General features: G+C 33.9%; 2 protein-coding genes across 2 annotated transcripts; one reads left to right on the forward strand and one right to left on the reverse strand.

Annotated features, from left to right (window-relative positions):
* Positions 1 to 334: 334 nt before the first annotated feature.
* Positions 335 to 21,254, forward strand: LOC111049385 (ras-related and estrogen-regulated growth inhibitor). Its single transcript, XM_022335432.2, has 6 exons — positions 335 to 619; positions 5,733 to 5,832; positions 17,531 to 17,587; positions 18,188 to 18,261; positions 19,286 to 19,475; positions 20,737 to 21,254. Exons 2-6 carry the CDS (start codon positions 5,736 to 5,738, stop codon positions 20,952 to 20,954), a joined length of 636 nt encoding a protein of 211 aa, XP_022191124.2. The 5' UTR covers positions 335 to 619; positions 5,733 to 5,735; the 3' UTR covers positions 20,955 to 21,254.
* Positions 20,628 to 27,323, reverse strand: LOC120351946. Its single transcript, XM_039430941.1, has 6 exons — positions 26,700 to 27,323; positions 25,633 to 26,180; positions 25,266 to 25,340; positions 24,734 to 24,823; positions 23,284 to 23,427; positions 20,628 to 21,787 (listed from the first exon to the last, which is right to left on the reverse strand). The coding sequence occupies exons 1-5, from the start codon at positions 27,181 to 27,183 to the stop codon at positions 23,308 to 23,310; spliced, it is 1,317 nt and encodes a 438-aa protein (XP_039286875.1). The 5' UTR covers positions 27,184 to 27,323; the 3' UTR covers positions 20,628 to 21,787; positions 23,284 to 23,307.
* Positions 27,324 to 27,666: the final 343 nt, after the last annotated feature.

Consider the following 27,666-nt stretch of genomic DNA (forward strand, 5'->3'; position numbering starts at 1 on the left):
TGGTCTAAGCATACTCCAGTTTTCTTAAAACATATGAAAGAAAACCATCTCTAAACTATGCCTTTGTTCAATTAGAATAATGAAATCTACATGCAGTAGATTAGCAATTATGCTTCAGAATGGAGTCAGCATAGTCACCTCGCAGAAATATTAATAGTATTTGGTGTTTGAAACTTCAAATCCATAACTTGGAGGGCAGATTGAAAACATACGTCAAAAGTAGGTAAAGGATGTTTGATGCTGACCTTAACAGAAAACTAAAAATAAGATAACTGCTCATAGTGCATTGATGTCGAGACAAGTATTTTTAGTCGCACTACTCTTGTAAGTAAGTGAGCTTTGCAAGGAAAGATTGAAAGTAGGGGTTCACTCTCCACCGACCCCCACCCCTCTTACCCAAAACCAGAGAGTATCTCACTCGTGCTCGGCTAGAATCAGTTTAGCGTCTGATAGCTCCGCGTTTGTTTGGCTTTTTCTTGTGTTGTCTGACGTTGAAATGAATTGTTCTGCTCATTCAGCGGCGAATTTGTGAATTGATATTAGTCAACACAGTTCAGCTCCCATCTCCATCACCAGACTATATTTAGCAAGGATTCCTTTCTTTTCAGCAATAAAAGAGGTGAGCTTACTCTTTTAAATAGAACGTTAATGGTCTCATTATAATGAAAATAGCTTATTGAGAGGTTTTCCCATATGAATGTCCACCCATAGTTCAATTCAGAACTGATGAGGTCAGTTTACTGCATCACACTAAATTAATTATTCACCTATTTTTTTTTTTTACTTTCTGCATAATTTGCTTTTCCTGGATGAAATTTTGTATTGTGTTATTAAAATTTTATCAAATTCGAATATAATGTTAGCTATGAGTTAATTTCTTTTCGTTTTCAATTTCTGAATTTCAATAATTATTAATTATTATACTTTCTCTATTCAGATTTATATCATCAACGTACCCTTTCAACACACAGCTTCAACCTATTGGTCGTTTCCACACTTACCGATTGTCGGCCGACACTCAGAATTGTCCTCCGATTGGCTTATTATCACCATCAGCTATTTATAATCCATTCAATCAATGGACGATTCTGAGTGTCAGTCATGATTGACCGACAATCAGCGAGTGTGAAAACGGCCAATGAGAGATGCTCTTGACACCAAACTTTTATTCTTGGTCTATAATTGTTATGTTCTAATTAATGAATATTATATGTTCAATTAACATCCATTTTATTATATAGTTAAATACAAACTGAATAACTTATAAACAAGGTAATCATTGAGTTGGTTGCCCATAGCAACCATAAAGTGTAATCATGTGACATTTCTCCCCACTCAAATTGCACACTTGAGGAGTTGGTCAATATGTCTTCTCCATATTGAACCATCCTCCATTTTCACTTTATATAAAAGTTCACTTCCTATTGCAGTTATTTCTCCAAAGCTCCACTTGAGACGTGGATTCAAATAATTTCGTGTCTGTACTTTGTCTCCCACCCTAAACTCTCACCTGGCTCTTCTAGTTCCTTCGTGTGCTCCTGCTCTTGTATTAGACCGTGGCCGCAGCAGTCCTAGGCGTGTCCTAATATCTCTCCCGTACATTAAGCTGTAGGCGTTCGATCCAGTTGCATTGGGAGACTGTCTAAGCTGCATAAGAAATCTGAAGAGTTTAACTTCCAATTTTCCTTCTTCATCTTCCATTGCCTTCAATGAATTCTTTACTGTTTGGACATATCTTTCTGCTTGCCCATTGGAAGATGGGTGGTAAGGTGCCGTTGTTTTGTGTATCACTCCGTTTGCAGATAAGAATTTATTGAAAGTAAATGATGTGAATTGACTTCCATTGTCCGAGATCAAAACCAAGGGTAGGCCAAATTTGGCGAATAGTTTTTGTAGTTCCTTGATACACCATTCCGAAGACGTGTTTTTAGTGGGATTTACTTCAGTCCATTTGGTGAATGAATCCACTATGATGAAATAGTACTGTCCTTGTGTTGGTCCTGCAAAGTCGATATGTATCCTCTCCCGTGGTCCTTGAGGAGCAAGCCATGTATGATTTGGTTCTTTCTTTGGTTGGTTCTGTTTCAAACAACATTGTTTACAAGTCCTTACCATATTTTCAATGTCCTTGTCTATGTTCTTCCATGTACAATAACTTCTAGCTAAAGCTTTCATCTTATCCATACCAAAGTGTCCAACATGCAGTTCTTTGAGAAGATCGCGTTGAAGCGTATTAATTTCCTACAACCTTTGGATATACATCCATCCTGAAGTGACAGTTCATTGTCATGGAAACCCAATTTCTCAACAGATTCTCCTGTCTGCAGTGCAGACCATTTTGTTGTTTCGCTGTAGCAAGACAGTATCGATGATAAATTTAATTTTTGGGTTTAACAAACATTTCTTCCAACATGAACATCATCTCCTTGTAAGTTGAATAGTTTTCCACTATTTCGTATGGTGCAGGTGATAGAAAATTTATCAGAATCATCATTTGGTATTCAGGCTTCGTTCCAGTAACCTGCAAAAAATTTCCAAAAGTTTTTCTCCAGTGATTCCAATCCCTTTCAGCCGAAGGAGAGTCTGGGTCTATCGCCAATTCTCTTGGTTTGAGAAGGTTGTTTGTTTGTACATTTAGTTGCTGTTCCGTATCGTTTCCTTCCTTGGGCCTCGTCGGCACCGTAGTATTTTTCTTCGGCATTATCAATTCATCTTATTTTCACCTTCGTCGCCAATGTTATGTTCTAATTAATGAATATTATATATGTTCAATTAACATCCATTTTATTATACAGTTTAAAACAAGGTAATTGTTTTAAACATTAAGTTAGTTGCCCATAGCAACTATAAAGTGTAACCATGTGACAATACTACATATTTTTATTGAAAATTAATATATAAATATACACTTTTCTCCTATACGTTTCTACAAATTACTTCCTTTATAATAATGCCAATGTAAAAAATCATTAGCCTATTAGTATACAGTTTTGTTCCCTTGTTGATCCATAAGGCTCAAATCGAAGATATTTTATGAGAAATAGACAACCCTTTACCATGGAATAAGCATACAAGAATACGGAATAAGCATAGTGCTTCTTTCCTCTGTGCCTTTACACAGCAAGCATACAGTACTCATATACTTTGACTTGCTTGCTTTTGAAATATTGATTAAAATTAATCTTGATGCTATCAGACTCACAAAAGTTCATAGTGGAATAGGAATGGCCAATATACTAACAAAATACAACATCGATAGAAAGTTCAACCTCTACTATTTTGGGAACTGGTAGTTCCCAATTTTAACTTGTGACTGTATTCGATCTAAGCGTTCCATTTCCATTCAAGTTAGAAACTTAATGATGTATTTCTCATTTCATCCTTGGAAACAAGAAATGAGTATAAAATTCCAACGATAGGATGAGGAATAAATGATCAGTGTGTGAAGAGCTCATTAGAAACCAGTGAATGTAAAAGTGATAGTGTGAATCCAAAAAGTAGATAAAACAGTTCAATTTTGAACTCTTACATTCAAATTGTTTAGTTTGAGATAAATTATGTGTGGATATGATAATGAGATTTCAATCTCTTGTAATGGAGAATTTATGATACAATTCTTCCACTAAAACTATAATAAGTATATCCTCATTAGTTTTGTCATATAAGGCATTAGATTGGTCACATAGGAAAACTGGTCATGAATTTCAAACAAATTATTCCATTATATGAGTAACCAATATATTCAGGCTGTTATGACATCTTCAGTGCTTTCTTCAGTAAAAATTAGAATCTCAACGCATCACACAATTGAAAGGATTCCTAAAATTAAAATTGAAAGATTATTTCTAAAATTATTTCAGTTTGAGTTGAGTCACTTGATTTTTTACATGTACTTGAAGAGCCAAGGATCATTGGTCAAGAATAACCTGTTTTCTGTTAAGTCGCGAAATAGTAGCCTACATTACCGTACATTTCAGATCACAGCCAATATGTTTTCAATTTCGACTCCCACTATGTGATGCGACCTCCTCTGTATTTTCATTCTGCAAGGCTGCTAGTTCAAGTTCACTCATCGCGTCGTGTGTGTGTGTGTGTGTGTGTGTGTGTGTGTGTGTGTGTGTGTGTGTGTGTGTGTGTGTTGTGTGTGTGTGTGTGTGTGTGTGTTGTGTGTGTGTGTGTGTGTGTGTGTGTGTGTGTGTTGTGTGTGTGTGTGTGTGTGTGTGTGTGTGTTGTGTGTGTGTGTGTGTGTGTGTGTGTGTGTGTGGTGTGTGTGTGTGTGGTGTGTGTGTGGTGTGTGTGTGGTGTGTGGTGTGTGTGTGTGTGTGTGTGTGTGTGTGTGTGTGTGTGTGTGTGTGTGTGTGTGTGTGTGGATGTTATAACATATTAAATACGTTTTCCGCAATCATCATTGGAGGCACATGGCTTACAGTCCTATTCAAATAAATTCAAAATGTTTGAGTTGATATTTGAGAGTTTTCGACTGTTCGTTGAGTTTATAGTCGCTATGTGTTCAAATTACAAATTAATTTAGCGTCTCTTTCCCTTTTGGCTTGCCAAATTTTCTAGTTTGATGATTATTTAGTCGCGCTAGAACATCGTAAAGTTATCAGACCGCATGCGACAAACAGAATAGAGATTATCTAGTTCCCCATTTAAATGCGAAGGCGAGATGAAGATTAGATTGTTTTGCTGTGTAAAGTGATGTGGTGAATTCAATTCGGCTTGAGAACTTCTCGAGTTTCTCGTTTGCTAGTCCAAAATTGTAAAGAACGTATCTTTATTGGAAAATCTAATATGATATATCCTCCTCATAGAGAAGGGATTAGATCCAATCGAACATTAATTGAGAAATCAATATTTGTAGCAGTTGAAGAAGGAAAATTTAATAGATTGAAGAGAACGAAGATGAGAAAGTAATAGAGACGAAGTAATATAGACACCGAAATTGTGATACGGTCCAGTTATAAAACCTGGAAATCAGTTGAAAATATACTTAATTCACTCTAACAAATCAATTGTTCAAAACTTAGTTATAAAAAACATTTTCGTGAAAATTTTCAATAAAATATAGAAAACTTGTTCATGTTGTAGGAAGTGAACTACTCCTCATAGAGGACTACGAACGTGATGGAGAGGTTTCTTCTCTTAGTTAATTTTGCTCCAATCAAAAGATCAGTTGATGAGAATATTCAATCAAAACATACAGAGAGAGGATAAAAGGGAGATTGAAAATAGGAATGATAGACCTGAGTTTGCGGGTCAGCACTCTGTCACCATTACAGCATTAAATGAAGCAGTTATGATTTCAGGAAATCATTTCAGTTATAATTTTTATGATTACTATGAATACTTCCGTATTTCTAAAATTGAGTAGATAAATCTATTCATTTATTGAGTCGGTACTCCTTAAGCTGGTAAGATCATTCTCACATGTCACATAGAATGAAAGATGCAATAATGAAAAAGGGATATTTTGATTATGGCCGTGTCTTGCAGGCAGATCATATGCCTATAAATGACCTGGATGTAAGTAAAACATATGAAAGCTCTGTTTAAGTAATAAGAGTGATACATAAAAGATTGGCAGTAAACTTATTCAAATAATTATCATAGAATACATTTTTTGATTTTCGAAAATATCTTATATACCTATCGAACTGAATCAACCTTTTCTGAATTTTTTAGAAAAATATAGGGTGGAAGTTGATGATATTTTTCATTTCTTTTCACAGGAAATGACGTCGAATGCTATTCGTGGGATAAGGCGAAAAAAGTCGTCACTATCTGAAGTGAAGGTAGCCGTTGTTGGAGCACCTGGGGTTGGAAAAAGCGGTAAGCACCTCCCAAATCCTCTTCATAAATATTTTTCGTTCTAGTTGCTGGGTTGCGGTTGTCGTTGCTATTATGCCTCAATGGTCACTTCAAAATCACCAGACTTTTTTAGAAGCTGTTTCCCAGTTTCTATTTATCCACAGTTCTACCACTCACAGAAAAGGAGGATGCATCTTTTTCTCATGATATGCGGCAATTTTCTAAGCACACAAATCATCTCTTATTATTCTAAGAGTATTTCCATTCAATTAGAAGCTTGAAAGACAATGATAGTGACAGTTACAATCTTTATCAGGCCACTCTGGTCTATTCCACGCCACGCTTTACTGGTCATTTTCCATTCTCGAGTTTGAAGGCAGTGATTTGAAAAATAAACCAACTATGATCATTATAACCAACTATTTATAACCAACTGATTGTACTGATCCAAGCAATCATCGGACTTGATTATTTGAGATATTTGCCTTACTCACAAAAATGTTTGCTCCACACTGCAGTAATACTTTTCCAGCCAATTTGTAGGAACCGATTTGGAAAATATAGCCTACCAGCTGTTGATACTGGTGGAAGGTTTATCAGAAAGTCGATTATTTGAGTCACAAAAATAAGGATTCTGTTACTCCGCTGTGAAGAAAGAGAACATGTTTGGAAATGAGTGGATAATGGAGAATTCTGATATGCGTTGTTAGTCAGAAATTCAGACAAAACGCTTCTATAAAAATGTAACTAAGGAACCAATTTTATTGGATGATCCAACTTATCAAATTCATCGTGGTATGAAAATAGTTATCGCACCATTACAACTACTTGTTATTGTAAGATTCTAACAAACAAACAACAAACTGAGCCACATGGGTTCGGATGGGAAGTGGTGCGTGGGCTGATTAAAATCAAGATAAAAACTGGAGAGGAGCAAAAGTAACGGGCTTTACGTTTTCAAACACTAAATAATCGACTAAATGCGATTCTCGTTGTGTATGGATGCGAACGAGAGTGTGGGTAGAAAAATTCGACTGTTTATAAATAGTTGGCGGGAATCCAGATTTACGTTATATTTTGGCGGCAAGGCGAGGATTTATAAGTAAGGGTGGGAGGGGGGTGTCAGAAGGCAACTGCTCGCCTGTTGACCCAGAGCTGCAACACCTGTTGAGGACCAAGTGATGGTGAGCGGGCGTTTCAGACCAAAAATGTTGTAACGTTCTAGAATGTCGACGACGTTGTCCGTCAGTTTGTGTGTTCTACAATAACTTTAGCAAGAATTGATCAATCGGCTTCAAATATTGTTCACACCTTTTAACAGGTCAAGTTCGTTGGAAAACAAAATTGACTCACCCCTTCGTCCTTTTCTAGGATATAAAAATAACATTGAAAGTACATAAGAAAAAAATGTGATTTTGTCAGCTGAATAAATTCATTGCATGCAATTACTACAGTTTTTAAATTTATTCATTCATAACAACTCAACTTTACTTAAAAAAAATCTTGGGTTGTCCCAAAAAAGTAATTTTAAATGATGAAAAGACGACTGACGACTTTTTTAACGCGCTTAATAGTTCAAAAATAGCAGGGGGTGCATCATTGCGTTTAGGAGGATGGGAACCCCTGAATAAAGTCCAGCTATTCTAATTTATGGGAAGAGTTCAATCATTCAAGCTCAAAATGGATCAGAATTTTATAAACTACTGTAGTTGAAAGCTAGCATCAGCTATCTAGGGTAATCTTCTTCTCCAATCACTACAATAAACCTCCACGCACCTGTATTATTATGAAATTTAACAAAGGAGTCTCTATATGTATTATCGAAATACACTTTCCATTCTACATTCTGTTATTATTCTGATAAGAGTTTATTTGTTAATCAGTTTGAAGCTTGAAATCTTGTTTAACAGTTCCATATTTCATTAGCACAAGTTTGATGGCCTTGATGCTCTCCAGTTGATGTGACGCTTTTCACTTGGAGTCGATTAAGATAATTCTCTTCCTGACAATACTCATCAACATTATATCTTCTAACCTATTCCGAGAACTTCCATTTTTTCAATTTCTCGGCTATCCTGGCCATCAATCTGGAATACGAGAAGACTAGATGGAATCTAGCAGATCTGTTTTGAAGCGGTTCCAATTATGAGTTTCAATTTGAAGATGACACATTTCCAATCGAAATAGTATAAACAATTTGCAATATGATATAAAATAAATATAATTGGGCAGAGGGTTTGGAAATGTGTTCGGGAATTAGAAAAAAACGAATGTATGGTAAACGGTTTTTTTCATAATATTAAAAATCGAATAAATCAATTTTCAATAATTCAGCTCATGAATGTAGGCTACACATTTGGAAACAACACTGAAGAGCTGCGTGTTACCAATAAATCAATAAGGAATTTTCTGCTTCATCACAAGAGCAACAGTTAAATGAGCACTGGACCCAAAACGTCTTTTGTAATGAAAACAGAGGCCAAGATCTAAAAAGCAATGTTTAAGAGACTTGATGCGAGAGATTTATGCCGATAGCTAGACGGCTTTTGTTTTGTTTTGGAACTAAATTTAGTTCAGTTTGTCCTCTTTTTGTAATTTCACAATTTGGTAATGCATACCCTTCTCATCTATCTTTCTCAGGCAAGTTATTCAGCTCAGATCTGATCTATGGAATATTCAAATATAATTAAGTAGATTCCTCTTTTTGTAATTTCACAATTTGGTAATGCATACCCTTCTCATCTATCTTTCTCAGTCAAGTTATTCAGCACAGATCTGATCTATGGAATATTCAAATATAATCCAGTAGATTCAAAGATTATTATCATCCCGAAATAGCGTCACAGTATACATACAGTATGGAAACTTGGCTAGTCCCTGACGCCAAAATCCGCCATCTTGTTAGGAAGCGCCGCATTGTAATAGTATTGATGGTAGGTTCGGATCACTTTAATGATCCGGATCAATTGATCTCGTTCACTACCACGAGCCAATCAGAAGACCAGGATTGGAACTTCCCAAGGTCACGTGACGTGTTTAGTTTTGGCGTCATGTAAAAAGCATTGGTTAGATAGGCGTTTGATTACAAGTTTCCATTCTGTACCTATTCTGTGATAGCGTATCCTATATCCCGCATTTTCGCACCAGAGAAATAAGCATGATAAGAAAAGTTTGGCAGAAACAGATTGATTCCTAATTTTGTAAAGCAACGTTTGAAAGACAAAATTCAATGAGAAATAAAATTAATTTTACAAACTTTCGACCCTAAGAATTACAACACCCTGCGTTATACCTTGCAGAGTCAAACTCAGCAGGTTTTATTACTATTGATATCTTCCATCTGAAAGAATTCTACTATTGATCCCAATGGGCTGAAGAGTTCGCTCATAAACCATCATTCTGATTTTGAAATCCGCAGCTTGTGGGTGCTTTAGAAGATTTAAAAAATCTGGAAACAAAATTTGAAGCCGATTGATCAAAGTTTTTAAAAGTTATTGTAGAACATACAAAAAACAGATGGATAATGATTTTGGCCTTGGGTCAAAAGCAGTAACTAGCTTAAAATGCTCTTTCAATTATTTCTCTATAATTGAGTTTTCTTTTTACACACTCTTCAATCTATCAGTTTGGCTTTATATATAGCTCTCATTCTGATAAATTCATATTCGCTTCTATTCCATTTGTTAATAAAATAAAATTAATAAGAAGAAATATTAGTGCGAATCTGTGTGTCTAAACATCGCAGCTTATGGTTAAAACGACTATACCGTCTTTTGTATCATTCTCAAATCAGCCGTACAACAGGTAGCAATACAATACCGGTAGTTGAAATCTTCTCTACTTTCAATTCAATAAATTATATTTATATAGACTATCCTTGCATCCATTGCAATTAAATGCAGAGGTAAAATCAGGGTTCCAGAGACGTATTTGAAAAGATTATTAATATTTAAATAATGAGTATAGCCTAATTGATGTTTGGATCATTAATTAGATCGTAGTCAATCGAGAAGAGATAGAAGAAGACAGCTTCTGTTCTCTGATGAGTTGAGGTGATTTATATTGGCAGGCGTTCAAATCAGATTAGGATATGACAGGTGACAGCTAATGTATGATGATTTACTGCTGATTATCAACACTGCTGTGATGATTTAAGTAGGGTCGACTGAGAGAGGTGTTGAGGGGTTGAAACTTGAAAATTCAATACATTTTCCCACCATCCCTCCAAAAATGTCTTCATCACACACTAGTGACCATTGCTGTTCGACACTCTTGATATGTAGCTTAAATATACTAGTTAAAAACCACAGCCTCCTCTAATACTGTACATCAGAGTTATGTCATGTCCTGACGTGTCAGTGTCGGTGTGAAGTTATATATAACTTTATTAAAAGGGCAAACAAAAGAAAATAATATCACACTTCATTAAATATTCAAAACGATTCAGTATAACTAATAAGATTAGAAGAGAACGATATTTGAGTTAGATTCAGGGAAGTTGGTGAAGGGGTATAAGAAAGGGGTATGAGAAATATACAAAGAAAGAAGAAACAATTGGAAAAATAAAGATTTAGTAAAGCTCAAAAATAATAATTCAATCATCAATTGAGCAGCATAATTTTTCACAAGATTTTTTGAATGCATTGTAGCGGTCATAGAATTGGGGGGGGGGGGGGTCAAGGAATGGGTTTAGTCTATTGTTCTATTCAGGTGGGAATTGAAATGGTGAGCGGTTCTGACAAACGGTATTTGAAATAGCTTAAGTCTTGGTCTATTGCACGGAACATGAAAATTTTACGAATTGTTGAAATCTGGCATGAAAATATTATTATTTAGAATTTCATATAATATCATTAATGCTCCAATGGATCTTCTGGTTTTTGATTTTTGGACTTTAAATTTTGACCTCGAAGTTTCAGTGAAAAAGGCTATTGGACAAAATGTATTACACTTTTTGAAATAAAGATACCTTAATAACTTATTTTGATTAATCACCAAATCATTAACGGCAGTGCTTGACGGCATGTCGGTGTGTAAACAACTAATGGCTGTTTGGGTTGTTGTATCGACAATAATTTGTTGTAAACAACTATGCTACTATCTTCAAAAGCTTACCGAGTTGAAAGCAGAGAAAAGTCGGGAGCGAATAATATGCTACTTCTTGTCAATTGCATGCCTCAGCGCTTGCAATTAATAGTCCACACGACAGCTGATTTTTCACCAAGTTACATCGAGATATAAATTGCATGCGTCATTGCATACAATTTATAATCCAATCGACAGCTGATTTATGATGAATAAATCTAAAGTCTGATTTCTACGGTAATATTGGCGTTCAAAGGAGACTCCTTTTACTTTTGTATTATAGCTGAAATGCAGAATTTCAAAAAACTGTATGTATACGTCGACGCGCAATTTAAAAAGGAACATACCTGTCAGATTTCATGAAAATCTATTAACGCGTTTCGCCGTAAATGCGGAACATAAGAACATAAATATAAACATAAAGAGAAATGCAGAACTGTCGACTTGAATCTTAGACCTCACTTCGCTCGGTCAATAAAATAATAGCAATCCTTCAAATGAGTACCCGCCGTTGAGTTATGAAAGTTGTAAAATCAAATTTGGAAAAAATTGTGTTGATGTATTGGTACGTACTTAGAACATCAAGAATTAGTGAATTTTTTTCCAAAGCGAGAAATAGGTGATTTTAACATTATTTCATATAACTCTACAGCAACAAATCTTATTCCAAAATCGAAATAATGCTATATTCAATAGTGGATATTCAATGTTGGTGTTGCTGAAAACCTCTTGATCAATAAAATAGAGCACTAATAATCTCAGTGAATGCAACTCTTTTGACGGATGATTATGATGATGTACGTGTGAGTCACGGTAACAATAATGTATAACTTTGAAATGGATTGAATTTTTCTGTAAATTTTAAAAGTGTTATTCCAATTTTAGCAATTGTTGCTCCCTTGCATGCTTCATTATCATTAAACAGTAAATAGTCACCCAGAGCTATCTGAAGTGATTCGGAAAATTGTTCCCTGTGCAGCCTGTATCAATCTTTTATACCGAAAAATAACGATACAAATGTTGAAATCTGTAAGTATACACAATCATATTTTATTGCATTGCTCGAAATAAACTAGCTCGGAGAATATCATTTGTCAAGGCTACAAACTGTGAAACAGAACTGGCAACGTTCTACGATTGTGAAGATGAGCCACTTCAAGAATATTATGAAGACAAAAAATACAAAGAAACTTTGAGAATTGTTGCGAAAAAATTGGCACACTTGCAAATTGGACCAGCGGTTATCTTCTTTTGTGGCAGGAATACGAGAAATAGTGAAAGATTGCAAACTTGAATTCTATTGTTTACTTTTTACTTCTCAACTTGTCAGTCATCGAGGGTAGAAGATCAGCATTAAACCTGGTGCAATAGTTTACCTATTGACTTGCCTCTGAGTAGAAACTCATAAACTTGAATGAGAGAGTTTACTGAAGAGGTCAAACCTTTTCCGTATGTAAACATGAGAACAGTAACGCATTTAAGTCCTTTCACTAAGACGAAATTAGATTTTGTTTACCGGTTTTGAAAAGAAGCAGGTGTACTAGATTGTCAATAATGTATATGTTGATCCTTCTTTGCTGGGGTAAAGGCTCTGCTTATTACATGCAGCTTATCAATGTCTATTCTTCGTTGAATTATTAATTACTTTTCACCATCATTTAAACAATCGCACTTGACTTTTAAAATGGCAAACTTCATAAAGATGCCTGGCAATTCATGTAGATGAATCCTAAAACAGTCTCAGAATGTTACCTATAGTTGCAATCTCACGAGTTGATCCCTGGAACGATTCACCCCTTCAACAGTAGCATCACGACGCTGCTATGCATAGGTTAGCAATAACATTAGTCAACCAGTCGATTTTTGCCAGTCATTTGATTCAAGAACCCAGAAAGCCGTAATTAGGGGTGATTACTAATTATTAAATAATTACTAGATATGAAATTATAATCATTTTATGATTAGGAATATAGCAGTAATAAGACATACTCAGCTAGCTTCCTTCAAGCCCGCCCGCCTTCGCACCATAAAAACTAGCAATCAACTTGTCAAACCAAATAATATATGTGGCCTATATTATATCTTTCTGGAGAGATTGCGATGTTGCAATACCTATTATCAACTTTTGAGGCTACCCAAATAGAGAAATTTCTGAAATTTATTGGAACAAATAAAATATTTATAGACTTTCAGACTATACTTCAACAGTTTTCAAATGGGTGTGAATCATGAACATTATTGATGAAGGAAAATTATACTTCTATTGCTAATACTATCATAATATCTATAGAGATAGATTACTATGATACTTCCATAGAGAAAAGATAATATAAAAAGATATCCCATACCATGTTATAGGCGGTTTATGTTCAAAATTTTAAGCCGATTTTTTGTTAACTCAAGCCTATTACTTTCTGTTATTGATGTTTTGGCCGGGCGAAAGTGTAAGAACTACTAGGACTATGTGAGTTAACATTGAAATTTGGAATATAAACGCCCTATACTATGCTATCTTTTATACTTATGCTATCTTTGCTCTATGATAATGTTATATGAAAGGCATTTAGTTGGTCATTACTTTCAATAATACCGTCTGTAGGCATGGATGTTTGATCATCTTATCAAATCACGCTCTCACTTTCTATTACCAACAAGCAAAAAAGCTCACTTGGGCATCATCCGCAATAAACAAATTAAAAGCAGATCTTTTTTAGCATTAGTTCAAAGATTTATGTTGATGAGTATTGGCCGGTCGGGTCTCTTATCGACATCAATGAGATATCTTCCAACAAAACACATATTTTGTTATCTTTCTTTGAAAAGATCAGTATAAGTTAGGCCCTACGCTATAAGAGGAGATATAATTAGTAGAAATAAACTATTAAAGTATGAGTTATCAAAGTTAATTTCAAATGTAAACAAGTTAATTCATAGCGATTGAATTTTGATCGAGCAAACACGTCTGTAAAAACTTCCGTATTCAAGTGACAAACTATCTTATTCAGTCATCATCGCTTCAAGATTCGGTTAAATTTAAACAACTGGAAAGTGTCCAAATAGTTTCTGATACGTTATAAGAGTGTGTTGTAGTGAATACAGGTGAGAATGTCGCTTTTCAGTGACTGATGAGAAATGATTAAAGTGGTGGGACCTAATTCTCAGGACTCGATCATCGTTGTCGCATTTGCTGGAGATTTAGTGTCGGCGACTAATCCGCCGCTTCCCCAACATATCATATTAAGCACCGAATACAGGTATACATAGCCTTGGAACATCTATAATATGTATCGTATGTGTCCACCTACTCAGACAGGCAATTGCATCCAAGCGAAACAAGTCTATCGGGACGTATTAAAGTGATTTAAGCCCCGAACAGAAGCGGTTGAGTCTGAGTGTATCTCCCACCTGTCCTGGTGTTACCCGATTCTAGGGTACCGCAGTCTGAGGATACGTGTGTCGGATTAAAGCAAGTAGGGTAGCCTATATACGAAATATAATTGGATAGCGATAGAAAAATAGTGAGAAATAATAATGAAAATAAAAGTATGTTATGTAAATATTTATTTATTTGAAACTATTGATACTATTTTCAATAGTAAATCAAATTTAGTTTATATAACGATAAAATCAGATGCTTACAATCTGCTGTTCTTATGTCACTGTCATGAAGACCAACACAAAGTAGCCTATCCGATACAAACACCGCTACCCCTCCTGCTTTATTAGCATTATTACATTTATAGTGAACCGTGTAATCAGACAAAGAGTACTGACTTATCTCGCTAACATCTACCCATATCTCAGTTAATATTATTATATCTGGTCTTCTTTCAAATAACTCTATTTGCAGGCTAAAAGCATCGAAATTCGTCCTACAACTACGAATATTTTGCTGTACAATTACAATTTCATCACGTTTAGCATCATTGAATATGTCATTTTTTAGATCAGACAGTGGACTCAAATTCGTATAAACAATATAGGTATAAATGCATGTGGAGAGTATATTTGAGGGCACCAGGAACTAAATCCCATTATTGCCCTCATAACGCACATTGAGCATACAATTTGAAAAAAACATTAATATGAAAATAAAATAACTAATCTAGTCTGAGTTTTAGGAAAAAACTGAAAACAAGATATAAACAAAATAGTAGAAAACCTTGCAAATATGAAACTTATAGTAGCAGATAAAAAAAAGAAAGACGTATTTAACTAATACCATAGAGAAGCAATAGCGTGACACTATCGTTTCTCTATGCTAATACTGAAGATTTCAAGAAGAAAAGAAAAAAGAAGCAAAGAAAAGTGAATAATGGGAAACTTTGCATACATGAAACTTATAGTTAAAAACACTAATATATTATGTAAAGATAATGAAGATAATTTTATGTTAGTAGGACAACTGTTGGCATGAACCTATTGTAGGAATAGAGTGATTATACTGGAAATACCAATAATATAAACTGAAATGATATGGTCTATGAAGCAACAATACTACTAAAAGAGTTCCCAAAAATAATTCCACTGTGGCCATCAAGATCAAAGACACAACAATCGCCTACCAATGACAGCAGGCCATAAAACCAAGAAACCATAAGATATGGAAAAAACAGAACCATACCAAATACATAGGGAAGGAAAAAGAAAAAAGAAATAAAAAACAAAACTTTAACAAACATAAATCTTATTCAATTCCCGTCTGAATCTAAAAAATCTAATACATTATTAATCCTATTGTATAATCGAAAAGACCTAAACAGGGGAGCATCGTAGCCACTGACCGTTCTACTTCTGATAATATCAAAGGTGGGGATGATTTCTGGAATTGACCGCAGGAACATGGAGCCTGATCAATGAGAGCAGCGAAGGAGAAGAAAATCGACCCCTTAACAGACCATGAACGGAAATCAATGACTCTCTCCCTTAGTAATCTCAATGATACAAAGTGAAAGGTCCCTCAATCGGTTTGTAGGAAAACCCAAAGGCCAGGAATTGGCCGAAGCGCTTGTAATAGAGAAACCTCAAAAACTTGCTCTGAACTACCTCAAGACCATGAGTAGGCCTACACAAATCAGTATAAGGGTTCCAAATCACAGAGCAATATTCCTACACACTCCGGACCAGTGACACATAAACGGTACATATTTCATCAAGGTTATACAGTAGCTGTATTCCTCATAACAAAACTAAGCATTTTATTAGCTCTAGCTATGCTATAATCTATGTGAATTGTGAACCAAATGATGACTAGACCTACTATAATGAAAAACTAATGAAAATAATAGGCTAGTAACAAAATAATGCTTCGATAAATCAGACCCATACAGACCTTCAATTAGAGCATTATTCAAATTCAATCATCAATTTTATTTTCCATTTCCATAACGTGGGTTTGGGAAGCGATTGTTTCGTAGTTAGAAGATATGGATGCGTCTGCTACACCTTCTCCCGTTGTAAGGGTGACCACTTCATATGTCGACTCCTCTGAGAATCATTCGTGCGTTTGAAAATCGCTTCCCCTTCGGGGACACATCCAAGGCTGCAGGCTTACTCATCCGTCGCATTACTCACATACGACAAATAATTGTGGAAAATATTTTTACAAGTTTCATAAGATTACTGTACAGTAAAATTTTAATTAGTTAATTTCTATTATAGGACATTACTTTGGGATAATTTATGGTGAAAATTTATTTTATCAGGATAACAATTATTTTTGTCCTTCATTTTCGAATAGATAAATTACAAATGAAATAAACTATAAGTATTAAGTAAGTCTATAGATATTTAGTTCCTACAGTAATACAGTGAAGACTGGAGAATAAAAACCTGAAGAAATTTGTGGTAGGACTGGAAAGATTAAGTACAGTAAAATGTGCGTTAAATCATTCAAATTCAAGGATAAAAATCGAGTTCATGAATGGAAAAGTACGAAGGTGAAGAAGAGGGATAAAATTAACTGAGTTTGGGGATCATAATAATTATTATGATAATTCTTTCAGTTGGAAAGACTTTTTGGAACTAGACTTTGCTGGATAGCTTTCCACAAAGTTGAAGATGTGATTATAGAGAATTGCCGGCTGTTTTTTTCTGGAATATATTAGCCTTATCAATTAATATTCAAAACTGTTTGGCACATTGAACATATCGAGCCAAAATATATAGATCACTAACAATTAGTTCTTTGCAGTACTTTGTGAGCTCATCTTATTGTAGTGGCATTCACAGAGCACAAAAATAGAGTTCTGATTCATGAGACATTGGAAAAAAATATCTTTTTTTTATAGGCGGAATTAATTTGGTTTGTCAAATCTATGTATTTATTAATACTAATAAGAGAGATTCATTTCTCAATTAATCTTTATTTCGATTTCCAAAAAATACAAATATTCTTAGGTAGGTACTGATTTTTCCTTAAAGCCATTCAACAATAACTTAACACAAATGCTTTGTTTGTGGTAAAAAACGAGTTATTGAAAATATGTAGCCTAATGCTGGAACTAAAAGATACAAACATCGAATAGTAATAATTATAAATAATAATTATAAACCTGTGAAAACTCCATTACTTGCTCTAAAACTTTCAAAATTCCACCAGATGAAATTATGACTTTTTTAATTATTTTTTCAGCTCTGACTGTGAGATTCTTAACAAGGAGATACATTGGAGAATATGATCATCAGGCAGGTGAGTTGAACTAAACATTTTGCAAAATAATACCTCGAATTGCAAGAAAAATTCCATTTTCAATGAATAAATTTATTGGCAGAATGGTTCAAGGAACTATATTGACAACAATAAGTCAGATGAATATGAAGAATTTTTAATAGAGAGAAAAGGCTTAATCCTATATTCTCTAAACGATGCCAAGTTATATGAATCGCACAACATTTTCTGCTTCATATTAACTCCTGAAACAAAGTCATAGATTGATTTCTCATCTTTATTAGCATTGAAACCATTCTCTGCTGAAAAATTAATCATGTCATAAAATGAATTAGCCTATTCATTCAAAAAAGCTCAAGTCCTCAGATGTCTCTTATGAGTTTATTCTACTTGTCTGTGTAAAACATTTTCAATAACTCATTACATTCTTCTACTATTCTTATAAATAAGAAGTTATAAATAGACTCACTTATATTTTTGTGAGATTCATTTTATTGTTTATGTATGTTTTAAAATAAAATGCACCGGCTTATACCATTCACATGCATAATATTCAACAGTGGTATTTTTCTTTATAATTAGTGCAGTAGCTTGATAGTTGATGCAGATCTATTTTTTCAGAAACGAGGTATAAGCATGAAGTCTTAGTTGATGGTGAGCCTGTTTTATTTGAGATCCTAGACACATGCCCCAAGGTGAGATAGTTCTTATCCAAGAGATTCATTCGCGTATTCTTAACGATATTATGGAACTCCATATTATCTGATAACATAATACTAAAAATTATTCAGTGATTTGCTACAATTATTATAGCTTGTTGAATTATCATATCTTTCTTGTATTATGTTGGTTAAAACAAGTTATATTATGACAGTATGCAAATGTGACAGATTTTTGAACTTTGATCATTGATCACCCATTGGAAAACGCCAAAATTATCATAAATATGATTTAGTAGATGAAATTTTACTACCTACTATTAGCCTTTTACAGAGAATAATTCAATTATTTTGATCAGAAATTCGAACGCATTAATTTGTCATTTTGCCTATTGTCTGTCATACATATATTTCAATTTTTTTTACTTGATTTTTTCGGATGGACATTCAAAGAAGCTCTGGAATTAGTTAGGACAGGTTTTAGAACTCTAACAGCAAATAAGATCCAAACCAGGTCATTCAATATAATTATCCATTTGTACTTGAAATTTGAGGATATTCGAACAGAATAAAATACTGTACAGTGAATAATGCCCAAAATTATATATTTATTTATTAATTAATGCAGACAACAGGTAGAAATCCATTCTACCTCCTCCACACAATAAAATAATTTTCAACATAATAAAATTTTAAATAAAAATAAGATAGAAAGTATATATATAAAAGAAGAATTATACAGCTAATAATAACATTATAAAAATGAAATAATATAAGAAATATACAGTTATAATTAAGATCTAATAAAAATACAGTAACTGAATATATCTACGTGTATTTTATTAAAAAAAGCACAGATCGGGAAAGAAAAACTAAAGATACCGTACCTTGTACTGTTCCTCTCTCACAAGGTTGCATTAAAAATAGCATACAGTTGTGAGTTTTGCGTTCAAGTAGGCGATTCAGTGCAATTCGATTGCGGTATTATGGTTATTTTGTGTCTTGAGAGAATAGATTTAAAATAAAAAATGAAAAATTGAATTGTTCATGATGATTTCAGGCTGAAGATGAGCTGCCAAGCAATGAAACATTGAACTGGGCTGATGGATGTCTGTTAGTTTATGCAATCACTGATAGGAGATCATTCAATTACATTCGCAGAGCCAAACAGATACTGAGTGATATGCCTCTGGTTCTAGTTGGCAACAAAGGTGATATGGTGCATTTGAGACAGGTCTCCACTGAAGAAGGTACGTAAACAGATCGTTGAAAACAAACTGATTGAAAATTTACTATCATATCTCATTTCTTAAATTCAGTTTCGTGTTTCCTACTGGAAATTATCATTTCCAATTACAGACTTTCCAATAGGTATGGTAAGTTAGATGATAGGCTTGGGTAGGTACTGCATATCGTACTGTACTCAATGAAATAATAATTTATAACAAAATATATCCAACTTTGAATTTATGCAAACCATCGGTTCCTCATTAAAAACATAATACATAATCAAATAATCCTTGTATGCTATGAAAAGCTTTGTTCAATACATATTTTTTGAAAAAAGATTACTATTAAATCACTTTTTTGTACTTTATTGCATATCATACTTGATGTTGAATATATTATTACAACCACAATGTCCGAGTGAACACATACATCGGTTTCTCATTGAATACATAAGCAAAACTTCCGTAGCCTATATGGTATTCATTATGTGAAAAGCATTCTCCACACCACTTATTTTTCACATTACAAAATTAGATTTTATTTGGATCAGATAACTTTTTCTTATTTATATACAATATATTACAATACATTCATGCTGGTTTCTATAGTGATATATAATAGGAGTTGAAGAAGATAGGAAAACAACGTTGCCGATCCTCTGTATAGACAAAGCCTTCTGTAGACGGTATCTGATACAGGTTTATTGATGTAATATTACCTACTGTACATTCTAGTTTAAAATAATCAATTAAATTTTATTAAGCAATAAACTATATTTTTCAATAATTTCATAATTAATTTCCATAATTAAGATGAAGTATTTTGTTAATTAATTAATTATTAATTCTACATTGTTAAAAGACGATCTGGCAACAGAGCAAAGCGAGAATGAGATAGCGATATCCGCTTTGTTGAATTATACACAAGGATAGCAATACAATTGCTAATAAAACACTGTCATTATAACGTGGACCTCAATATAGATATTATTCAATGAGTATTGGGTTATTAGTGTTATATAGGTTATTATAACTATATTGGGTTATTATAGCCTAAATAAATTCCAAAGTATGAACAACGTTCATTTACGTATATTTGTACAAAGTAGGCCTATTCAGTATTCGTATGATACGGTACTGATACAAATCATATGAATCATAATTCAATTTTTGTATGATACTGATACGAATCATTACAATCATACGAATTATTATTTATATTTTTATGATACAGATACGAATCATTATTAAATTGTTTAATGCATTACAATCTGTTTACAAGGCGAAATTCTTGCCAAAGACTACGAGTGCTGGTTCAACGAAGTGGCAGCGGCGGAACAGGTGCAACAAGTGGGCGAAGTGTTCCACGAACTGTGCCGAGAAGTGCTGAGTGCCAGACGCAAGAACAAACAGTCTCTGCTGGACAGAATGCTCGGCAACAAGGCCACTGTTCGCACCTATGCCCGTGGCAAGAGCGACAGTTCGCTACCTAAAGACTGACTTTTGATTGATTGACTTTATTGACAAGCAATGAGGACTCAAAGTGATTTTTGAACGGAATCATCAAGCCTATACTGTGTATGTTTACTACCACAGATAATGGATTGTTAAGCATGTGCACCATGATAATATTGATTTCTTTGTCTGTGATTTAACTCTGGTTCAATCACGAGGAAAAGATTTAGATTTTATACAAAAATCCACAGGTTGCGATAAGTTCACAATATATGTTAAATATACCAAAGATAGATCTATATAATATTGTATAAATATGTTATTATATACTTGAGCGTTTTGCAACTACTGTGTATTCATTGAATTAATACGATTTAGGTCCTACTATAAGAGTCTGTTCAAATGACATCGATTTACGCTCGGTTGTCGCGCGATCGCTCGGTTTTAGTAGTCGCCGGTGAATCGCGGCGGTTGTAATCTCAGACTTAATCGAGGGCGAATCGCTCATGAATCGCTGTCATGTGTTCATGTGTACGAGACTGGCAAATCGAGCCGCGCGACAACCGAGCGTAAGTCGCGGTCATGTGAACAAGCTCTAAGTGAAGTCTTCCAATAAAGTATTCAAAAGATGTACATTATTATTATTATTGAAAGACTGGTGAATCAGATTGACATTCACGAGCATTAATACCTGTTTTAGTAAGGGAGCATGAGCTAATTAGGTTGGGAGAATATTTATGATTATTATTAGAAGAGGCAACTAGCGTAGCCAGGATTTTGAAATTTGTGGATGGGGGGTGGGGTTTGTAGACTTCACCAGTGGATCGAGTGTTATGAGATGAGTTTTCACCACTCAACTGATCCTTCATAATTTCTCACTGAAACCAAAAATGATTTATCGTTTTAGATATGACCTTCAACTACCTACTCTTGTAACTTATCGATTGATTCCAACTGCAACTTATAAGTAGAAATAGTACTTCCTTGGAAAAGTAAATAGAGAAAGTTTAACATGCAAAATCAAAATTGAGAGTATTCAGCAATGATGACAAAATCTTAAACTTATGATAAAAAAAAAAAAAACAGGAACCAAGCTATGAACTCCCTTGTCACCAATATGATTCACGTCAATTCATGATCGACTTTTGAAGAGCATTGAACTTCACCAATTAACCTGCTATTATTGCCTACTGCCTGTTTGTTGAATATAGTAGATCTACTGCCTTAAACCTTTATTTTAGTAAAACGAATTCGTTAAATTAACTTTCTAGTTTCTATTAGCATTTATCTGTTTTATATTTCTTATTTGGATAGTTTCATAACACATCTTCATTATATCTTGTTAATTGATAATAGCTTGTTGAAAACAGCATAGCCTATATCACCATAGTGTTGTGATGATTGCTGAAAATATTTTTTATTTATATGCCCAAGAAATAGCCTACCTATAAATTTTTTATCTGTGCTAAAATATAATATATGGAAAATAAGGTGATAAATTAGTGGTGGAATTTTTGAGATTATTACACGTTCATGTTTAAATTGTCATTCTTGAATAGTCTGATCATAACAGATTCTTCACTGTAACCAATAACCTTAATGATTTTTGGATTGAAATTTAACCTTATTTAGAATTGATAATAATTTATTACTGCGGTACTTATACGTGGTGGCACTATTCTAGGTAGGTACCAACCTCTTAAAAAATCACAGAAAATAATTTCAAGTCATATATTCCGCCAAATCACAAGAACACAAATTGAAATTTCAGTTTCATACAGAAGAAATGTTACTTTTTGAATATTACTCCACTAAGTAAGTGGAGATCATCATTTTGATCGCATTGTTTATCAAGTCTCACATACAGGTTCTCACTAACACGCCGCAACATATCTGGTGTTATTGAACGAATTTTTTGTGTTATCAGCATTTATAAGTCCTGTATTATTGCCGGACGAGTCTCAAAAACCTTTGACTTGATGGGGTATCCCCATAAAAAGGCTAACAGATCGGGTGATCGAGGAGGCCACTGGATTCCTACTGATCAAGCGGTTCGGATAACGATTTCTCACAAGATCAATTGATACTCTGGCCATATGACTAGCTGCTCTATATTGTTGAAAATGAGTGTTTTCATACACATAGTATTGTCGAAGTTCAGAAATGGGGAAGTTGTTCATGATTTGAGCATAGCAAGATGTTGTCCTCCTAAAAAATATGATTAGCCCAATACAGATTTTTTTCTATTCACGTGTTAGTGAGAATTCCAGTGTGAGACATGAACAATGCATTATCGGTAGTTGAATAGAACTTCTATAATAAGCACATTCAATCTTTTTAAAGACACTGCAGATCATTTAGCCAAAGATCTCACCTCTGGTAGTGAACGAAAACTCTTTCACAAATTACCAATGCTCCAAGCAAACCCTTGCTTCTCTTTTGGATCTTTACTATCATCTTGAATCAAATTTCGGAATTGTAATAGAATTATCATATAATTAATCCAAGTAATTAGAATCTGTAAATCAAATAATTCATGTTACTTGTGAGATGGTAACAGGAAAAAATGGGACATAACATTTATTTTACCACCTATAGGCTACACCGATAACTCTAGAAATGTTATGAATATATTTGATTAAAATAAACCTTTTGTTTCAAAAAGTATTTCTGCTTGTATCTTTAATAATGAAATTAACAATTATTGAAATGATTATTCTAATAGTATTATCATGATTGATTCTAATAATAGTCGTTTGTGCACCTAGCGATCAAGAGGAAATTCTTATTGACCGAGCGAAGTGAGGTCTAAGATTCAAGTCGACGGTTTGGCATTTCTCTTAATGTTTAAATGTTTATATGTTGCGCATTTACGGCGAAACGCGATAATAGAATTTCATGAAATTTGACAGGTATGTTCCTTTTTTAATTGCGCGTCGAAGTATATACAAGTTTTTTTGAAAATTTTGCATTTAAAGGATAATATAAAAGGAAAAAGGAGCCTCCTTCATACGCCAATATTACAGAGTTAAAAATCAGACTATAGAATTATTCATCATAAATCAGCTGACAAGTGATTACACAGATGTGTGGAGAAGCCAGTCTATTGCTGTATTTCCATAAGGTCTATAGTTTCAATCAGGTACTTGTGGATGAGAATACTGCTTGAGGTCTACTGTTTACAGAACTACGAGTTCTTAAGGGAAACAGTTGTCAAGCAGACCCACCTACAACGATAACTTTAGCATTTATAATAAATAGCTAAATTTGACTCAACCTTCATGAATATAGTTTCGTTCCAGAAAATATTATTTCTACACAATATATACTTCCAAGCTACAAAGCTAGAATGACAAGTATTTGCAAATACATATTATTCACAACATTAATAAAGATGGAACTTTTTTGCTGATCTTGTTTTTATAGAAATTGTTAATTTACATCTCAAGCTCATAAATATTGTGTTGTTTATATCATGCTATATGAATAAAATCAAGTATATTTTACTCACTATAAGGGGGAAAATATACGGTATATAATACTTGTAAAAATATGCTATTCCTAGCGATTAATGTAAATGATAACCTACGACTTCAGGTATTTATTTATTTATTCATTTCATTGACAATTATAATAAATATAATATGATTATAGGTATAGTAGATGGACGAAAACTATACTTTTGAGACCGTGTTTGATAATGCCTGCACAACAAGATCAAAATAAATAAGTTGAGTATGGTTCCCTAACTTTATAAAAAGGATTTTCCATCAGTAATATTGCTTATATTGTCATGAGAAGATTTCCAAGAGTCTCGTCCTCACCTTACAAAAAGATTCTCTATCAATCCTTCCATATCCAGGTATTCTCATTTTGATTTTGGTTCTTGTTACAATTTTCAAAAAATTCACTTCCTGAAAAAACACAGTTCGGCATAAATGATGTCAGATGAAAACGAGAGAATTGATCACAAAGATGCAGAATAAATGAATAAAACACTGGATTGAAAACAATGAGAGAAAGAAATGAGAGAAGAGGATACGAATTGATAAAATATGAACAAATTCAATTTTAAAAATACATTGGACTTATAACGATTGTAAGGCTGCTCACACACCGATTAGTCAAGACAAGACTAGTCACGTTTTGTCACAATACTTAAAATAGTTGCTTATGGAGTCATGTCTAATCATTACTAATCTGTGTGTGCTGCGTCATAAGCTTCAATGTAAAGTATTGTGACTAAACGTGATTAGTCTTGTCTTGTCTAATCGGTGTGTGACCAGCCTAAGAGTTCAATATTATAATAATTTTATAATTGAATCATGAAAAGAATAGAGATGGATGATAGCCCACCTGTTCATTAGGGAGATTATTTTGTTTCTTTCTTCTGATTATTTTCAACAGTGTTTTCTTGCTTTCTTCATCCATCTGAAAAATTATTTTGCAGAGCAATATCAATATTTTAGAAATTAATGGATTATTTTATTATTCTTATAACGACGAGAATTATTCATATTATTTGTAACAATGAATCTTTCGAGTACGGTAATTTATGATTGTTTCAGACGAATCTGCAGAAGTTAATAAAATCTATTTTGGAACGAATGTGATGTAGGTGATGTAGCTTACTCAGAACAAAACTTACAAATGATCTGGTCAAATGAAAACTTGATAAAATAAATTGAGAAGAAGAAAATAAAAAGGAAAGCGGCGAACCTACCGCTCTTTGTGCCGCATCAGTTGTGGTAGATCCGACCAAAATATAGATGAAACTCTGTGCTATTTCAACCCACAATGCCAGAATTTGTGTAGCCTCGACAGTGGTGCTAACTTTTTCAGGTGCCACATACCGGTAGAGAGCTCCAGTCCAACCAAATCCCATGAACAGGACATGCAAGAAGTTGAACGTCATGTGAGCGCCATACATTGGCGAAAAGGCACCCGAGAATAAGTTCTGTAAATTGACCAACTTTATCCATAAACAGAGATAATGCTGCTTTTTCGAGTTCGAATTAATACTTCTAGTGTAGTGGATCTCTTCGCTAGTAGAATTGTTGAGACCTTGACGATCTTTGTACTTTGAATTATCACAATCTTCAATGAAGGAGTTAGCACACTCTTCGCTTGAATAGTCTTTTAGTAGTTGGCGAGATGTGTTTTGCAGCGCAATTGTCATCATATTCCATATTATTCCAGTGTAGAGGAGTGTCAGATAGTTCATAGTATAGGCAATAGAGACAGTATAGTAAATCAAAACGTCGGATAAATCTAGAGTAGAGAACAATTACAAAAATTGATATAATACCAATAAACAAGGTAATATTTACATTGAAAACAGAAAAAGATAATTTATGAAAGCTTATTGCCAGGGTTCAGTGAAGAAGTATACAATAATATATTCCAGTTAGACAAAAATATGGAAAAAGAAGGCTATGAATTATAAGTAACTTATTAGGCTTCATCTTATAAACTTGTTTGAGAATACATGCCCTCAAACAAGTGGAATACCTACATCAACTTGAATGGCATTTCATACAATATTATATGAGAAGAATCCTTATACATGTCAACTTGACATGTGTGCAGTATAATAATAATTTATTTATTAGAAAATAAATCAAATAATAATTATTCAATAAATGCATTAATGTGTAATAAAAATTATGTGAATGACATATTCGCTTATGTTTCCTATTTGAGTGAAACAAATTATTTGTCAGCTACAGACTCGATTTACACTATTTATGTATTGATTCTGGCCATTCCTACCATAGGCACTTTACTTACCGTTCACTTCCATTTTATAGGTTGCCATTAGTAGAATAACGAAAGTCGAACTGACCAGCACAATTGGCGAAAACTTTTTCAAGTCCATTGTTTTCAATTGCTTTCCAGTTAGGTTTTCATACTCACATTCAAGACTCGACCATTTTTGAAAGAAATCAACCAATTTGTGTGCTTGGCAATTATAGAGCAGCCTCAATATTAAACCAGTAATAGAGATGAGTATTTCTCCAAAACCAATCGATATGAAATCCACATTCCTAACGAGCGTTGCTTCAATCATAATATCCCCTGCAGCTAATATTATGATTATAGTGACAAATATGTCGTAAAATGATATGAGTAGACAGTAGAACAGTAATAAACTGCGTAGATAGGACTTTTTCAGTGCATGCGAGTAGAAAGGATAGAACCCGAGAACTAGAAACAAGTATCTTAGAAGGTTGAAGGACCTGATTATTGAATAAGAATTGCTTTGTGGTGGCATAGTATAGTTAAATACAACGCCTTGTTTCAACAGCTGGTCAGATACGAAGCAAAATAGTTCCTCAATAAGTCTGAGTGTAAAATGATCTTTGGGTAGCCTATTATAAGGAAACTCTAAACATTAACCGAAAAATACACGCACATTTCTGCACTGGTCGCACACACACACACACACACACACGCACACACACACACACACACACACACACACACCACACACACACACACACACACACACACACACACCAGTTGGAGTTCCATTATTGCAGATAATCAGCTAATGAATATTTGTAATTTTTCATCAACTAATAGGTACTACTAAAATAAAGTGGGACACGATTCTCCCTGAAGGCTTACAAGAGTGACATTTCATGTGTTGATGAATAAAATAGATTAGAAAAAGCGGAGGAGAGATTCACTTGAAGCTGTCAGCATTTGTTATGAGTAACTTCAATGCTCCCCTTACAACCAATGCTGGCAGTAT

Source organism: Nilaparvata lugens, chromosome 6, assembly GCF_014356525.2.
Source record: "Nilaparvata lugens isolate BPH chromosome 6, ASM1435652v1, whole genome shotgun sequence".
In the NCBI taxonomy this organism is placed as follows: domain Eukaryota; kingdom Metazoa; phylum Arthropoda; class Insecta; order Hemiptera; family Delphacidae; genus Nilaparvata; species Nilaparvata lugens.

Bases quoted from the DNA above. Each gene is read 5' to 3' on its own strand.
- LOC120351946 (XM_039430941.1), bottom strand. From the start codon at position 27,183: ATGCCACCACAAAGCAATTCTTATTCAATAATCAGGTCCTTCAACCTT. The intron at 26,181-26,699 runs GTAAGTAAAGTG...TCTCTACTCTAG, and splicing joins CTATAAAATGGAAGTGAACG to ATTTATCCGACGTTTTGATT. The intron at 25,341-25,632 runs GTAGGTTCGCCG...ATAATTTTTCAG, and splicing joins CTGATGCGGCACAAAGAGCG to ATGGATGAAGAAAGCAAGAA.
- LOC111049385 (XM_022335432.2), top strand. From the start codon at position 5,736: ATGACGTCGAATGCTATTCGTGGGATAAGGCGAAAAAAGTCGTCACTA. The intron at 5,833-17,530 runs GTAAGCACCTCC...TTATTTTTTCAG, and splicing joins ACCTGGGGTTGGAAAAAGCG to CTCTGACTGTGAGATTCTTA. The intron at 18,262-19,285 runs GTGAGATAGTTC...TGATGATTTCAG, and splicing joins TCCTAGACACATGCCCCAAG to GCTGAAGATGAGCTGCCAAG.